This window comes from Tachypleus tridentatus, chromosome 10 (assembly GCF_004210375.1).
Source record: "Tachypleus tridentatus isolate NWPU-2018 chromosome 10, ASM421037v1, whole genome shotgun sequence".
In the NCBI taxonomy this organism is placed as follows: Eukaryota; Metazoa; Arthropoda; class Merostomata; order Xiphosura; family Limulidae; genus Tachypleus; species Tachypleus tridentatus.
In genome coordinates this window covers 39,165,666-39,184,510 of record NC_134834.1, presented here as the reverse complement: position 1 = coordinate 39,184,510, position 18,845 = coordinate 39,165,666, and the positions used below count along the sequence as shown (strand labels likewise).

General features: G+C 30.6%; 1 protein-coding gene across 5 annotated transcripts in view; it reads right to left on the bottom strand.

The window, feature by feature from the left end:
* LOC143229097 (protein phosphatase PP2A 55 kDa regulatory subunit-like) overlaps nucleotides 1–18,845 on the bottom strand; it is a 96,605-nt gene that overhangs the window by 19,212 nt on the left and 58,548 nt on the right. For 4 of the 5 annotated variants that reach the window (XR_013015662.1, XR_013015663.1, XM_076460922.1 and 1 more), the window contains exons 3-5: nucleotides 18,321–18,418; nucleotides 12,523–12,688; nucleotides 1,167–1,457 (exon numbers count right to left, since the gene is read on the bottom strand). Coding sequence is in view for 3 of the 5 variants with exons in the window: in XM_076460922.1 (XP_076317037.1) it covers nucleotides 1,167–1,457; nucleotides 12,523–12,688; nucleotides 18,321–18,418 (555 nt within the window). In the remaining 2 variants the exon portion in view is untranslated. Of the gene's footprint in view, nucleotides 1–1,166; nucleotides 1,458–10,704; nucleotides 10,835–12,522; nucleotides 12,689–18,320; nucleotides 18,419–18,845 lie in introns of all 5 variants that reach the window. The other variant, XM_076460924.1, reaches the window with a different exon arrangement.

Sequence of the window (18,845 nt, the reverse complement as noted above, 5' to 3'; positions counted from 1 at the left end):
ATGACCGTTAAGACCAGCATTTAAGCAACCAAACGATCGGTTTTTGATCACACACGGGCGGTCTCTGGTCGCGTCCAACGGGTGGTCGGTCACTACGGGGAAAATAACATTGAAAGCCGTCCGTTGGCAGAAATATGGTCGGAAACACCTGGTGGTCGGCGACAGCAGGGGTCGTCCAAACTAAGATCTACCGTACTTTATATATAGAATTACCAATGGATCCAGAATTTTAAACACATCTTTCTAAACTATTTTTTCACCAAATCACCACTTAATCCATAAATTCTGTTTGTTACAAAGTCCATAATAATATATATATGTCACAAAAAATTCAAACAAAAACATGGACAATAGTTCATTTAAACCCACTAATTACTATCATGGTTTCTCGTAGAGATAACATAAAAAATGCATGATTTCATCATTAAGTACCATAACATTAAAAACATAAAAGTCGTGTAAAGTTGATTTCCAAACAATATGAAAAGTGAAGAGAAAAAAGGACTTCTCTGTTAAGTTTGATAAACTTATTAATATCTCAGGAAATAATGAAAGTAGTAGGCTTAAGTTTTACTCTTACACAATTATCTAAAATTTGTGTTTTTATATGGGTGAAAACTTCAGCAGTCTCTTTTAGAACTTAGAAAATTTGTCACTCATATTACATGACAGAAACACAGAACAAAATTTTATTTTAATACTTCTTTTTGAAATAAAGAAATCAAAACTTAGATAATCAAAATCTGATTTACTGGCATACATGGTTATTAACTCTTAAACAGCTGCAATGTTGTAAGTAGCAGCATCAATTGATGATGGCCACTGTTTAAGGGTTAAAACTAGTTAAATCTGTAATGACCTGATCATAAGGAGAAAGCTAAACTAGTTACAATTTCTCCATAACATTTTTCTCCAATTAAATTATTTTATAGTTCTGTATCACTATTTTGACAAAAAATTCCTAATATCTCATTTCATAGTATATATACTTCAAACACTTTTTTTCTTTATTGATGCCTCACACCTAAAACAAATAATAAACAGCATCTATTTAAACCACATATGTGGAATCGTGCAAACTGCATGCTGTATACAGCACACTCCCATTTGGCAAATCATTAGTCAATGGGTAAAGCTCTATATTATAATATCAATATAAAGGATACTAAAACTTTGGTCTGTAATTTCTAAATGCCATAAATTAATCCTCAAGTCATCAGCCGAGAGGTATGTTTCTTGATCACTGTTCACTGAAATGGAATTTATGTGGTATGAGTGGGCATTTGCAAATATCCTCCTGGGGCTAGCTTCTACCATTAGCTCCATAGGTTTTACTACTGGTATATGTAATGTGGTGATAGATAAAGGATCTTTCACCTGTCCATTTTCATCTTTCAGGTTGTACCCATCAATTGTCTTGTCTCTTTCAGATACTTTCCAGAGCTTGATGGTTTTATCTGATGAAGAACAGAATGATACTTCACACTTATCTCACAAACCAAATTAAAAAAAAAGTACTTTTGTACTTAATACAGAAAATGCTTATACGATATTTAAAAAGTAGTGTATACTGTATATTAAATAAGTAATGTATACTTTCTGTCAGGCAGATACTTTCACTAAAATCTGAAGATACATAATTTATCAGTCTGAAATAGTTCTTAAGTCAGAAGAAGCACTTTGAAAAATATACATGCCATTCATACAATTGCACTTGTGGATTATTTTAATAACAAAATTTTGAAGTACAACAAAGAAATTCTCTCTAAATAAACTTTAACTATCTCTGCCTGGGCATTATTTACTGTGCATGTCACAAGGATCTAGCAACTTACATTCAAAATTTTATTGAACTACTTCTAACTATTAGTATAGGATAAAATCCTATAATCAATATTTTGAAAATGTGTAGGTTTTAATAACTTTTAATTTTATATTAAAAAATCCTAAATTTCCCTTAGTGTGAGAAATATGACATTTTCTGTAGGCATCCCTTCTCTAATTCATTCATCACCTCTCCAATAAGAACAAAATTACTCACTATAAAATCGTCATTGCTCAGAGAAACCATATTTTTTATATCCTTCAATTTTATTAGGTTACAAAGCCATTAGATAAAAAATCAAACCCCTCCTGCTACACCTACCTGTCACATCCTTTCTTTCAGGATTTGTTAATAGTTCTCTCTTATACTTAATTTATATTATGTGCAACCAACAGAAAGCCAATGTTTTCATTTTCCACATGACATACTATGTTATTTTCTAAATAGATAATTGACAATTTTTTGTTAGAACAAGCTTCATTCCCACAAGAAAGATAATAACTAGCTTGAATGAATTTGTGAAAGACTTAATGTTTACTGAAAGTCTGCCAAAATTCGTGAAAATATATGTCCTATATTTAAAATTAGTAGTATCAAAACTATAAACACTTTAAATGAGAACCAAAATGTCACATGGTTGGTTATGCCTATGTTGAGAGAGTTAACTATTGTTGAAAATATTTTGTACCATATGCTGCAAAGTATAACCAAATATGAGTTCAACAATTCAATTCTCCAAATGCAGGTATTTCATAATGCACTGTTTCTATATAGATGAAAACATAGAAGTCTCTTTTAAAACTTAGAAAATTCTCAAGTTTGTTAATTCGAAATTTAAACTACCATTACTGTAGGGCAACAAACTTGGCATCAAAACAATTTATAATTCAAATTTTTATATGTACCTCAGGATGGATGGTATGGGTATTAATACTTTTACCAAAATAAAGCAGAAAACAATGTTTCAACTTCTTAGGTCATCTTCAGATTAACAAATTATGATTTACTTGATCATAAATCAGCATTTGCTTTTCAAAGTGTCCTGTTGAATAGTAACAAGAAATCTTTGGGAAGTGGACCTGTGAGTAAAACACTACAGTTTGGTTTTACTGATTTCATATTTATTATATACTTACCTGACAAGGGAATGTTTTTTGTCATAAATGCATTAAAATTGTCAGCTGCTTTGTAATGCTTTATTTTGGTAAAAATGTCAATACCCATACCAGTCATCCTGAGACACATTTTTACTTTGAGTCATCACAAAGTTATATGTCCTTAGTTATTTCTTAATTTCATAGGGAAATATTGAAATAAATTCTTAATCTTTATGTATCACATGACATTTCTTAACTCTAAATTGCCTATTTTATACAATATTTCTGTCCCTTTAGGACCTCCTGAGTTTTTACAGAATAGATACTGTTATGCCATAATCTAAATTTACAGCCACAAATTTTGCCTTACTGAGATATAAACCAAAGTCAAACTCACACATTATGTTTTCTATCACATTCTGTCTTTCAAAAAATATCAACAATTGACATTTTTTTCTTTGAATAATTATAACCAGCAAAAAGAGAAGATTTTAAACTACAGAACTCCTTATAAGGCTAACTTGTTTTGATGACAATTTATACATTATTCAGCTCACAGTTTCAATCTTTGATATCTCTCAACCACCTTGACCATCCAGCAGAATTATTTTAGCCTATTTATAACTTCAGTATAAACAACACCACATGCTGTGTGTGTGTCTTGATACTTTGTTTAAGTTGCATATTTTAAATAAATAAAAACAAAGCACAAACAGCAAACGTACCAAAAACTAGGGTTAACTTTTATCGAGACACTGAGAGCACTAAGTTTCTTTTTTTCTGTGTATTTTTATTTACTGTTATAAAAGTAACTAAAATATAAACTTATTACATTAGGTACAAAACCTTAAAGAAAATAAAAATAATTACAAAAATACTCCACACCTTACTTAACTGTAGGTGCTAGTAACTAGATCCTTTGTTTCTGCAAGGCTACTCTATTGTAATGAATTGCTTTCACTGTGCTCTAAGGGCAGCTGTAAAGTAATAAATCTAAATGGTCAGGAGATTTGAAAAGTATTAGTTTTAGCTGCAAGAATAAATCAGTTTAACTGTCTGTTACAACATGCAGTCTCTCCAGAAAGTGAAAAGCATAACTTGAAATCATTTCATAAATTTTTGCTACATAGTCAAAGTCAGCCAAAATGACCCAGTCCATATATGAAGAGCTAAATTAGTGATCAATTATTTTGGGCTTCATTTTAATTTGTACAGAAATCTATAAACACCAGCAAATGCAGAGGATGCTACTGAACAAAAATGATGCACTATAAAAGTAAAGCTATACAAAAATAAAATTCCAATAGCTGCTGTAACAGTAAATACATGTATTAACATAAACTACCCAAGAAATTGTTTCTGTTTCTAGGACACTGATTTTTTTTTACACACTCAGGTAGCCACATCTTTGCTTTAAGACACCACTTAATCATACCAATTACAGTTAACAATATGAATCAACTTTACAAAACTTCAAAAAATTACAAAAACATGTAATTTGGTACACATTTTCTGCACAGTTACTTTTTTGAAATTTCATGACAATTTCACTAAAACACTATTTTCCCTACTGGCAAAATACCTCCATCATATCTTTTTTTTTTTTTTTCTTTTAACTCTTTCTACATAATGTTGGCTAATATGACTGACCTTCACAAAATTTGGCAAACATTCAGTAAACACTACAAAATTTTGTAGATAAAAAAAATCAAAATTGTTATTTGATTATTTTAATAAAAAAGTTATCAGTGAACCTATGGAGAGAGTACTGACTGCTTTGAATTCATAACAATATTCAAATTAATATTTAAAATATTTTTTTCATCTGAAGATTTTTAAATTTCATTTGTGTTTGTTTTGAATTTCACATAAAGCTATGGGAGGGCTATCTGCACTAGCCATCCCCAGTTTAGCAGCTTATCAACACCACCCTTGAGGCTTCTCTTATACTAATGAATAGTTAAACTGACTGTCACATTGTAATGCCCTCATAGCTGGAAAAGCAAGCACATTCAGTGACAAGGATTTGAGTCTGCAGCCTAACCACAAGGCCATAATTCATTTGTGTAACCTCTAAAACTTCATAAGTAAATCTTAAACTTTCTCTTCAATAAAACTTCATATCTTATCTAATACGTTGTCTAACCTAATTCTATCTCTAATAAAATATAAGCTTACTTCGTTTATAATAAAAATATGTTTACACTCAATTTTTTATTTACTGAAATAAGTCACCTAAGAGCACAGAATAATAACATGCAAAAATCAATATCCTATAACTTAAAATTTAACTGACTTTATAAGACCAAAGGGGCTTGAAATAATTCCCTTAGCTGCTGGATCTGAACAGAGTTAAATAAACTTTCAAACATAAGATGAAATTGACATTACTCTGCACTATATGTAGTTAGACAAATTAAAACTTATCCTTTCTATCAGTTATATATGATATAAAAGTCAGAGATTGTTAGCAGTTTGAGGAAGCAAATTTGTGGCAGATGGATCTAATTTTCTAGATTATGACTTTATAAGCAAACAAGATAGAAATTTATAAAAACATTAAATATACCTCAGTAATATCAGTTATAATTACAAACTTAAATTCCATTCTTCAGAAAAGGTGATAAATTAAAAGGAGGAAGACCTAAAGAACAAATGTCACAGAGCTTACAACTTATCATACACTGTCAACTCTTTAAAAGTCTCAAGTTCAAAATACAGTTGAATAGACTTTTTTGTAACTTTGATTACTAGTTCATCACATTTCAAACAAAAAATCAGATTTTTAGGAAAAACCAGAACAACATTTAGAATTTGAATTATTTATTAACATTCAAGTACAAAGACCAGGTGTCACAGCAGTTAAATTGGTTATATCACTTCACTATCGCATGGAAGTCTCCCATCCAAATCTCAGTTGAAAGCTGTAATCTTATACTGAAAACATATTTCCAATAGGTACTTGCCTCCTTTCACATAAATAGCTATTGTCATTCAGTGCTGTCCTCTATATGCTAAAACGTTTTTCACAAGTTACAAATATTGAGCTCCAACACACCTCACAATTAAATGGTTCAACTGTCTCGCATGCAAATCATCATACAACAACCCTCCACCAATAGAAGCACAAGATACACTCTTTACATGTGACTCCTATTCAGTTCCACTGAACTATCACTTCAAGTTCTGATAGAGAATTGAAGCACTGGTTCTCAGTGGGGACGAATGTACAGGAAATATGTTTTCATTATAGGAAAATTATGACATCAAATAAATTACCTATACTTACATAAATCACTAAAATTCCATGCTAAATAGTCAGAGGGGACCACTGGGAGGAAAAAAAAAAAGCATTTCTGGAAAGCATCCAAAGAAGACTAAAATAGGAGATCCTCCCATCAGAAGCACATACAACACCACTTGTGTATCATGTATACTCTTTGTGAGTTACATAGAAGGAAAAATGCATCTAACTAGAAAATCTGACCACCCAAACTGACAATGGAAAAAAAGCAGATGAGTATGTTATAACCACCAATGTTTGGAAGTAGCTGGCTGAAGCAGGACACCCAAGAAATGAAAAATAAGAATGTGTATCATGAGCATTCTCAGTTATGCAGAAATAGCCTAACCCCATGTGATCAAAGACTACATACTAAAATGTGGAAGACCCAAGAAGTGATTGACACAGGACTAATTGATCCAAAACTCCAATCAGCATCAAGCACAGGCAGAACAGCTAAAAGACAAAAAATGAACAAAGATTACAATATCTCAGAATGAAACAAAAGAGCAACAAAAAAAAAAAAGAATATAAGATGACAGATATCCAGCATGATGCTAAATATACAGGAGCCCCAAAAAATGGACAGGTGGAAAAAAGAACTGATTATAAGTCCCTATTAGAAGTAAACATTACCTGCAAGTGTTGATAAGGTAAAATAAAACTAAAAAACTAGGTGGGGAATAAAATGAATAGAATTAACAGAGAATACTCCTCCCACAGAGGTAACAGAGATTCTAAAAATGTAGAGTCATGAATAAAATTGCCTGAAAATAAACTAATGCAAAAAGAACCAAAACTTGTGTAGGGCAAGGATTGGTAGTACCTACTTCCAAAAGAGAAACAGAAATGATCACATTGAAACAATGTCTAGATTGTATTGTGAAATATGTCTGGGGAAAGAAACTGAAGTAGGCTTAGTAGATTCTACAGTAAAGGCCTGGGAAAGCAAGAAATAATCATGCAGAGAAAAAAGCTATGTTAAATGGGTTCATCCATTGCTGAAGAAAAGTGAGCAATAAAGAGAGAAAGTTGGGTAGAACCCACCCTCCAGAGACCCTTACAAAAGAAATTAATGGTAAGAAGTGTATGTTATACACATTGAAGAAAATGAAATAGTTGATACATTGTACTTGTGTACTGAAATAAACATGTTTTACATGTTGTGTTGAAGAAAACAAGATATTCAACATAATTATCTATTTATCCATAACTAGAACAACAGGTAAACTGACAATAATCAAACAGTGCAGGACAAAGTATATCACTGAGCTCTAAATTAAAAACCCTAACATAATAATAAGAATGTACAATATTTGGAGAAGCTTGTGTGAACCTTGGCTCCAAAGTTCCTCATAAATCATTTTAATACGAGAAAGTATAAAAGATAAATAATAACGAAAATGAAATAGGTGTTATTTTGTAAAATTAAGTATGTTTTAACAACAAGATATATATGAGACATGATGTATGGAAGAAAAACAATATAGTTAATCTAACAATGAACATACCAGTAAGATAAATTATAGGTAATCCTAAAATAACAAAGACTTCTGGCAAGCCTAATCAAATGTTATAGGAGAAAGCATACAACAATACATTTTACAATATTTTCAGCATGGCGGCCGGTGTAGGCTTGCTGGACCTGCTAATTTCCTTTAATCGTCAATTTTTCACACAGACGGCATCATTAGCTGTGTTTTGCAGTATGGTCAATCTATTTTTGGGATAATGACGAAATTTTGAGGAATATTGTGTCATTCGAAATTGTGTGAGAAGGGCAAGGAGACCAGTCAGAAAACAATTTCTTACCAACTTAATGAAGAAAAAGTGGTATCCATGGGGTCTGAAATACAAGAACTGGACGCAAGAACAATGGAGGAAGGTGTTATTCAGTGACGAGACTCATTTCTTCGTACAGGGTCAAAGAAGTCTGCATGTTCGCAGATCTCCAGGTGAGAAACTTCGAGAATCTCACATCAATCAGTTCGTAAAACATCCCTTGAAGAAGATGTTTTGGGGCTTTTTGAGCTACTACAGCATTGAAAAATTGCATATCATAGAAGGTATGATGCAAGGACCACAGTACATTGAAGTTTTGCAGAGAAGAGTCATTCCAGAATTGAAAAAGAGATTTCCAGATGGATCTGGCATTTTTCAGCAAGATCTGGCTCTGTGCCACACATCAAAACTCGTGAAGAATTTTATGACTACAATACGAATAAAGGTGCTGAACTGGCCTGGAAACTCTCCAAACTTAAATCCTATTGAAAATCTTTAGGCGATTTGTAAAGAAAGACTTCGGTGAAAAGATTGTACTACGAAAGATAAGCTAATTTAGGCCATAATTGAGGTGTGGTACCACGATCCAAAAATGAGTAAAGATTGAAGTCAACTCGTGGACTCGATGAAAAAGCAGATTAATGATCTTCTAAAAAATAAAGGCGGTCATATCATGTATTAATTTGCGAGTAATTTTTGAATTCTCAGAAATAAAATGCAAAAAATTGAAAAAATCGTAATTTTCTGTCTTGTTTCAATTAATTTGCACACGGGCGTAAGCCTTATTCAGAACCTGATCTTAACTACCTGTATCGACCATTTTAAGAAAACGTATGTTACAGAACCCAAGTAACTATCTATAGTAATAAAAGCCGAGTCTATGTGACAGGCATAACTCTAGAATCAAAGAATCTAGAAACGTGAAATTCTGCACCCATACTAAGGGAACCCTGAGGGTCTGCACCTGGACATTATTATCTATCCACATGCATGCATCTTTTTAATAAGTCAAGGCAGTGAAAATACACAAAGAAAAGAAGTGGCTCCTTATATAACATCTAATACACAGAAAAGCAGTGCATTTTGGTAACAATGACTGTTATATTGCTTAACCTTATACTGTTGTTAGTCTATGTACTGAAAATATAAAATTAAATATATAAACTACAAATGTAAAAAAAAAATTAGTTGGTTTCTTAATTTAGAGTATCCATTATTTACATTCAGAAATAATTTTAATTTAAAATTGGATTGATATTTTTACTTGCATGATAAATTTTATGCACTTAGCACTAGGCATGGTTATAACACATCATATCTTTATTTTAGGCTTATTTATTAATCTATCTATATCATACCAACATTCTCTATGCTTACAAGATTTCATGGCAACCCCCCTTCATATGGTCTCCTTGCACACATCCCCATCACTAAAATCACAATGAACAGACAAAAAATAGAGCTATTCAATCTGAATAAATACATTTTAGCTTTTATGAGTTCTCTTATTTCAAGAAATCAAACACGATATGATGCAACAGACACTGGCTTTTGTATAGATTAGATAACATGATCTGTAGTTGCATGTATAATAACTTTATCATTATTATACCGTTATGCCTGAATTTCTGGAAAATAAAAATTTGTTTAAAATATTTCTGTTATTTTATGCTAAAATAAGCTCAGAATGCAAACACTGACACAGTAATCTAAAATATACAAACCTAATAATCTGAGAAAAGCCAGGCACTTTCACTGGTAGATAATAACATTAACAATAAAAATATTAAAAACCGTAACAGTATATAATGCCTTATCTTTCCACAGTTGAGAGACTGTATTTCAGAATGTATGCAGCCCAAAACTTGAGTTACAGTTTGATATAGGTAAGCTCGTTAGATTATCAATCTCCCAGTGAACTAAAACCAATAACTCCCCAGTGGAGTACCACTACTTGAAGTCTGTATAAATGTTCTGGCAGAACGTATAACATCCAAAATGGTAACTTGTAATTCAAAATGAATAACTGAACACAACCGTACAGGCAGAAATAAATAAAAAAAAATTTGCAATGAAGCAATATGTTCCATAACTGGGTATAAAGATACAATAATTCCACTTTGGAATAACTCAAGATACAAATATCACTATTGTATAATAAATAGTAAACATACCAAAAGGAACTTATACAAAAATACAGGAAAATATTAATAAAAGAAATACTTGAAAAGAGCACAAACTAAAAGCTATAACATGAACACTGCCAAACAATAAGTGACAGCTGAGTAGAAGTGAATATAGGGAGACATGTCAGGAGTGTATATCACACTCCTATCGCTGGAGGGTTGTCACATGGTAATTTAAATACAAGATGCAGTTGAACCATTTAATTGTAAGGTACATGGGAGCTCAAGGCTTGCGAGATGAGAAAAAAAAAGAGAGAGAGCAGCACTGAATGAGAATTGCTATTTATGTAAATGAAGGCAACATACAATATTGGAACGTACAAGATCTTAGAATATTTGGATAATTATACTTTAAATCAAGGATAATATCACCTTATATAATAAACACCAATAATTGTATGTGTCAAAAAATATATATTTTCAATTCAATAATGGCACTACAATACATTATTAATGATGTTTTTCACCTTAAGAGTTGTTGTTTTTTTATTTAGTCAAAAATTTATAAGCATTTTTTAAGAAAAGTTATACCTTCATGTATTTGCCCTTCATAAAATTCACTGCCTTTGCCATCACAATTAATATACCACAGGTTCAGACATTTGACCATGTAGAAATATTTCTTCAAGAACCATTTTTTCGCATGGCTCAATCTACAAGGCTTTTTCAAGAAGATATGAACATAAAATAAAAATAGACAAGTCAAAATTATAATCAAGGTCCACTTACAGGAGATGAATGACCAAATATAAACAAATATGTTTTCATGAATACTTGAAAAAAGGATAAACCTTCTTTATACAGACACTGTTACTATAATATAAATTAATTTTTATAAAACAAGTTCATAAAACATTTATTCAGGTTTAATTTTCAGAAAAAAAACAACCAGTATTTACTACCATATGATGGAAAGTCAGCTAGTATGATATTAAAAATTTGATTTATTTACAACATTTTGATGCCAAGTTTATTCATATAAATTGGCAATAAATCAGTTTAAGTCTTGAATGTAGCTGTAAAAGATTGTAAAATGTGCATTTTGACTTACCTGTAGTGAGAGAGTTCAAACTTTGAAAACCTTACAGTTTATACATTCATGTTTCCTTTGGTAAAATACAACTTTTATGTGTTTTTGTTAAAACATGTGTAACAAACAAAAGTATTAGTGAAAGGAACAGTTTAAGTTAATCTAATTCTCGAAATTTTTTTCACAGACTTCAGAAATGTTAATTGCATTGCACAATCATTTCACTCAAAGCTAAAGCTCTGAGCTGCTTATACTACACACTGAAAAGTAATTGTTGAACATTTAAGTTATACTAAGAGTTGCTCAACAATAATATGCAGTAAAACTACATTTTTATTCTTTAAGTTTTGTTGCATTTATACTGACAGTGCAATTAATTCATAACAATTTAGTGTAGATTATCTTTATTATGAAATATAATTTGGCATAAACATTCATGCCTGTAATCCTGTCATTTCAAAAGGAATGTTGAGCTGCACTTACATACAAAGGGAAAGGCTGCTACAAATGAGAAACAGATGAGCATTCATGATATATATGTTTCTCATACCTGTACATCAATTACTGTAATAGAAAAACCAGTGAAATTAAGAAAAATCAGTTGAACCAAATCTTTTTTTGTTAATGTTCATAATATCTCATTTTATCTATCCAAGAAATTGGAATTTACTTGACATCCATTAATTACTGTAACAAATCAATCAAAACTCTCACCCATTGCACAAGGTATCCAACACCAATGGCTCTTTACATTGTTTCATATTATGTTCATTCTAAATTTAGCTTCAAAATATCTGGATAAGTGGTAACCTGGATAGCTTATCACAAAACAAGATACAGTCCATTTCATGAAAGAGTCATGTTCAAAGTGTGAAAATGAAAAATAATACCCCAGCTTCTACCTACAATAGCTATAATGCCTAAATATGTACAATGAAATATAAAGTTCTTTTCTAGTATTACTAGGTCTAAACCTCAGGGACCACAAACAAGTTTTTATAAACTCAATAATCAGACATTTAACATTTCTTTCAAGAATTTACTGATACGTGTGTATAAAATGCTTAAATATTACCAGTGTAAAAGTTGAAATAAATTTATAATTTTTAAAAAAAATTATTAATGTAGTGAGCGCTTCAACAAAATATTTTAGATAACTAGTGCAGGTAACAGATACAACAGAGTTAAACTTTTACATGGTTAGTCCCACCAGTCACATACTTAAGTACTATAAAAAGAATTACCAATAAGTAACTGAATTACGTACTATCCACACTTTTACTAAAGCTTATCCATTATATTAAATGCGAGAAACTCACCATTTGTTGAAAGCAGGAAATGAGCAGGATTTTTACGTTTAAGCCACCTTATCTTGTTAATCTTTTCCTCAATCTCTAGACTTTTCAGATAATCAAATTCAGCTTCATGGCTTTGGAAGGTACTATAAACATTGTATTCGCCTCTCCTTGGCAATGCCTGTTTAGACTAACAAAAGTGATATTTTGCAAATAATAATTCAATCATCTTATAAATTAGTTTGAATACAGAAAATAAAATCCACTATAAAGTAGACATGGATGATATGGCCTACCAAGTCACCAGAAATAATCATGTTAGAAATTTTATTCAAGTCTCTGTGAAATGCACCATGATAGTCTTCATTTACCTTTCACAATTAATAAAATCTTTACACTCTTCTACATACCCATAGCTCTAATCTATTGTACAACAATTAAATTTACTAATTCTGAAACATGTTATACTTAATACTGGCATAAAAGGAAAACAAAACATACTTATCTTACAAAAATTGGAATTGATACTGGTAAAGTTTGCAAACAAATTTTCAAAGACAAACATAATCACATTAACAAAGGAAACTACCACAAAAAGCAATTTTACATTTATTTTGAGTATCATCTACGGTTCAGTCATTTGTAAAATAAATATATACTTTTCTGATGGTGAAACAAACTATACATGCATAAATGCCTTGCTTTTGTTTAAACCAACAGTAATATGTGTGGTAATGTGATAAACTGAATTTTCTGTAATCTGCTACAGCTTGCAAGATAGCAAAGAATCCAGTTTGGTGTCTATCTTAATGTCACTCGTTACAGCTTGTATCTTGTATTTTCTGACAAAATGTTTTCATTCACTCTCAATTAAGCAAGTTATTTATAACTATTTTTCCATGAATAAAATGTTACACAGTGAAATTTAACATAACATTTAGGGACAAAATGGGACTTACTCATCCATTATAGCTATCTAATCCTCTAAACTAAACTAAAACAATCAAATAAATAACTTTTTTAAAAAATCTTAAAGCTAGTCTTTATCATTCATATAACTAACAAGACTTCTCTTAAATTCACTTAAATTTACTGCCTCTATAACATACAAAAGCAACCCATTCCAGAGACCAACCACCCTGTTGAGAAATAAAACTGCCTTACGTAAAGACTTGTGCTTTGTCACAATTTGTCCCCTAGTCCTACTGTACTTGTCAGTAGTATGAAAAATAATAATGCATTAACACTATCAATTCCCTTTACAATCTTACACATCTCAATAAAATCTCTAACTCTTCTTTTTTTAAAGAGAAAACAGTTTAAGCATCTCCTTGTGTGATACCCCTTTCATTCCAAACACCATTCTAGTAACCCTTCTCCAAATCTTTTCCAACAATTCAATGTCCTTAAGGTAGGAAGCTAAAGATTCAACAAAATATTGAAAATGTAGCCTAATCAGTGGCCTATACAATGAAATTGTAACCTATTTAGACTTGTATTCAATATTTCTGTTGATTAAACCTTTAATAAAATCCTATTTGCCTTACCATTAGCAACAGCACACTATTTGGATGGCTTAAGAGACTGATCAGCTACTACACCAAGATCCCTTTCTTTCATGAATCTGTTAAGGTTATTCCCATCCAAATTGTAATTACAATTCAAGTTATGATAACCCACATACTTTATCTTGCATTTATTAATATTATATCACATTTACCATTTATTTGCCAAACTCACTAAATGATCTAATTCTTTTTTGTAAAGCAAACTTCCTAAGAATCAACTCTGAAGTACCACACTTGTAACATTAATACAATTTGGCTTAACTCCATCTGTAACAACCCTCTGCTTTCTTCCATCCAATTAGCTAATTTCTCCCCCCACACTTAATGTTTTCTTTTAAAGCATTTTATGGGGCACCATATCAAAGGCCTTCTGAAAATAAAAATACACCAAATCTATGCCCTTAACCATCATCAACATAAGCAGTAACCTTTTCAAGGAGTGTCAAAAGATTTGTAAGGCAAGATTTTCCTTCAGTGAAACCAAGTTGACAATCCCACAAAATTCTAAACTCTGTTAACTTATTTTACAAAACATATTTTATCAGACTTCCCAAAAGTTTTCCCACAGCTAATATAAGATCTATGCCCTATTTTTACTTGGACAATTTTATCTTCTTCCTTAAAGAGGAGTTACTTTAGCTAACTTTTAATCCCCTATGGCTCACATATCAAATATTCAAACTACTTTAAAACCTTTAAAGAAATATTAATTGGCTCAAGAGCTTTAACATTTTTTTAAACTTTTCAATTTTTCTTAACCAGCTCAGAATTAATACAATCATATTTTCTGATCTCATTTTTATTTATCAACTGTTCTAGATAAAGATACTGCTTAAAAATATATTCATAAGAAGGATGTTATCGGCATTACGACTTTTGTTTTGACCTTCTTAAGTCAACTTCAGGTTAACATAGAGTTTGCAACTGACCGTTACTGGGCACATCTTACGGACGAGAGAATAAACAGTTATGAGATTGTAGGGGGCAATGCATTTAGATGTTATGTTATTAATTAATATAGATATAAATGTGTTCCTTTCTATTGGTTCAATATGATTTAAGTTGCTGTATAAGTAGGGCTTCTTTGATCATGCATTTGTAGTTTTTTCTCCATACTTAGTATGTCAGTTTTTTTCTATCATTATGTTGTGCTTATTTGATTTGCAGCATTCAAAAACTTGTAAAGGTGTTTTTTTGTTATTTAAATCTGGTTTCCACTTTTCTTCTTGTTTCTCTAATATAGAAGTCATGGCAGTTATCCCATTGTATTTTACATATAATGTTAGTGCTATATTTGTCAGTTTAGTTTTTACATGGGATAGATTTTAGTTTTGTACATTTTTTTCTTGTAATCATGAAGATTTTGCTTACATCTTTATTAGTAAAAACTGAAGAAAAAAAAGAATTTAATAATCCAGCCATCTCTTTATCATCCCTTAAGGGTCCTAACCCCAATCTTATGTTTTGTTTACCTGTAATGTGCTTTAAAAGAGATCCTTACAATTAATTTTTATATTTTCTTCACATACATACTTTTTGATGTCCTAATTCAATGTGTGATCAACTTTCTTGATCTTTTCTAAATCTCCTGATCATACCAGCTTATTTAAATTTTTGGTAATTTTTTTTTTTATTTTAACTTTTACACTATCTGTAGCCACCCTTTTATTTCTATAAGAAATATGTTTATCTTGAATATTTAAAAATTTGTCCTTAAATAATTATCATCTACATTTGATCATCTCTTAATAACTCAACTGCCCAATTCACATACGATAATTATTGCCGCATCCCTTCTAAATCTGTAACAAAAATATTCTTATTACTTATCTCCATTTTCAGCAAAACATCAAACCTAATAAAGCAATGATCACTTGAACCAAGATGTATCCAATTTCTATATTTAGTTCATAAAAAAATCTAATAGTGTTGTTTCTTAAACAGTTTCCAAACCCTCACAATTTCATTCCAACAATCTAACTTCTTAAAAGCCATTGCTGTGTCATCCCTTATGTGTAGCTTGTATTTTTTTGCAGTATATATATATATATAAAAGTAATTAACAAATAAGGAAGCCTTATTTTAAATATTTGTTTATATTTTCAACTTGTAATAACTAAGTAATTCTATATTAAGTGAAATTTACAATGTACTTTTTATCCTGACTTAAATCTAGAGTGGTAAGATGTGTTTCTGGTCTAGTATTACGTGTCAGAATGGTATTTGATAAACGGATAAAACTGTACAAATGTAATGAAATTAAGATATTTTTCAATAATACAAATAAAATGATATATTATTATTATTACACTTAATAACATATAATAGTATTTGAAAATTTACAAATCCCACTTTTTAATCTTGAAGTTTTCAGAAGTAAGACAAGTTCGTACATTTCCATGTCTTAGTTTTCACATAGTACAATTTACTAGCAAATTGTAAAGTTATAATAGCATAGTTTAAAAGTGGTGTACTTTTGGCAACTCATTTTCATAAACATACATAAACAATGGTTTGGCAAGAACATTATTGATAAAGTTATTTTGTTTTGGTGAAAAACACTGGTAATGGAAAAATATTTTTTCACTTTTATTGTTACAATATGACAAAATGCCATATTAATAGGAATAAGTATTTACACATACACACACACATGCATTCTTATATTGTTTAACACTAGTTTATTAAAGTTCTAATAATCAAAACATGCAAAAAGGAAAGTGTAAAACTGTATTGTCAAAACAAGGTGAGATAATGTAAAATTCAAATCCTTTGTGAATCTAATGCTGAGTGATAAACTAATTTCTAAGTGTGCAAATTTGTGAATCAGTTGTTTAAGCTATTAGATTTCTTTTTGTATTACTGTTTAAAATGTAAGCAATAATTATTGTAAAATAAATGAGTAGCACAATTAAATTCCTTTGTTAAACTAACTTCAGCAACATACTTCAACAGAACTTCAGAACAGTGTGTAGTATACTCTTGGGCCAAATTCTGAAGATGAAGCATTTAAATCTGAGGGTAAACACTAAAATTATTAGTAATGTTGTCCTCTGTAACTATTATGCCATGCCTTCCTATCATAATTATACCCTGTTAATGTTGATTCTGTTTAAAATGTATACATGAATGTGAATTGATAGCAGTGACTGTGCAGTGGGAAGTGAAAAATGAAGAATTGGTTTCTGTATGTCAATGTGATGTTCTATGATTAATACACACTTTGAAACTGATAAGAAATAAAATTTTACCACCATAGACGTGATCATTATTATGTAATAATCACGAGTCTGAGTAGACCAATGGCCAATCACCATTCATCACAAAAAGAGCATACTATCATTTATTAACTGTCTTAAAAAAAAAGAAAAGCTCATTCATAGTCCAGTTAAAGATGTGTTATTTTATTGCAAACTGTGTAGGTATGAAAGGCTGGGCTAATCAGGTCATCAGCCTGATAGCTCACCTATGAAGATGGAAACCAACCTGACAACACTTTCTTATTTATTGACAGATATGTGACAGATTGTGATGTCTGCACAAACAGAATACCATGTAACACTCACGGGCTCATTTACTGTTAACACGTGTCAAGAAAACTTAAGATGTATATTGTGAACATGTCTGACACCCACTATAAATCATAAATGTGATATCTGTAACTGCTGCTGTTAAAGTAAGTAACCCAGCATTACAACACTGAAATGAATTACTTTTTTTTTCACACATGAACCAAAATTTCAGTGCATAAATATACCCATATAACAATTTTGGTGTACAAATTTGAAAACCTGTATGTAAAAGATTCTGGATTCCAGGTTATCACTAACGATTTCTTTCAGGCAAGCTAATGTGCTGCATTACTATACATAATTTTGTTGCTTTTTTACTGATCTCACAATGTATACTTATCAAAAAATAAATTGCTATTACCTGAAACTTATAACAAGTGGGGGGGTTTAAGAGTTAACAACACAACCTTTAATATTAGAGGTTTCTGTCATTGTTTCAGTGTTATAATCACTATTTACAGAAACAAATCTGCATATCATGCAATCTATTGGAATGAATGCCACCCCCTCACTTATGTAAACAAGTTTTCGATAGTTTCTTCCTCTTTAGACCTTACAAAAGTATTTTTTTTGTCAAATATTTTCATTTTTGTTCTAGTAACAGTTAGTACACAGCATGGTTTATAAAACAGAGAAATATACATTTTACCAAAATTATTTCAAATTAGTAGTTTTAACTTACCTCTGGATCTCGCTGAAAAATTACAACCCTCCCTCCTTTATCCCCAGTAGCAAGCAGTTCTCCACTGTGATTGAATTCCACACAGGATATGATATCAGCTAAAAGGTACATAGGTAATAATGAGTCAAAAAACCTTTTATAAACACATGGGCTGAAACTAAGCTGAAACTAACTTTTCTGATCACTGACTAAAAATTAACTATAAATGCTTTATTTACACTAGTAAAAATAAAATGAAAGACTTGTTCACTGTGTACCCTTAGCAGATAAAGTTTGGGCAATTAACCTGATTAAATGAAATAAACAATTACCTATGAACATCAATAAAATCAACAAGTGTTCTTGTATAAAATAAATGGTTAATCAAAATTAGAATTAAATCAAGCAACGTCATGAAAATAATCAACAATCCAAATTAGAATTTCCATTTTGTACTGACTTAGATTTTACTAACTACCCAAGTAACAGAACTATCATTATATTTCATCATTATTATTCGAAATTAAAGTTTGCTCAGCTTAATTA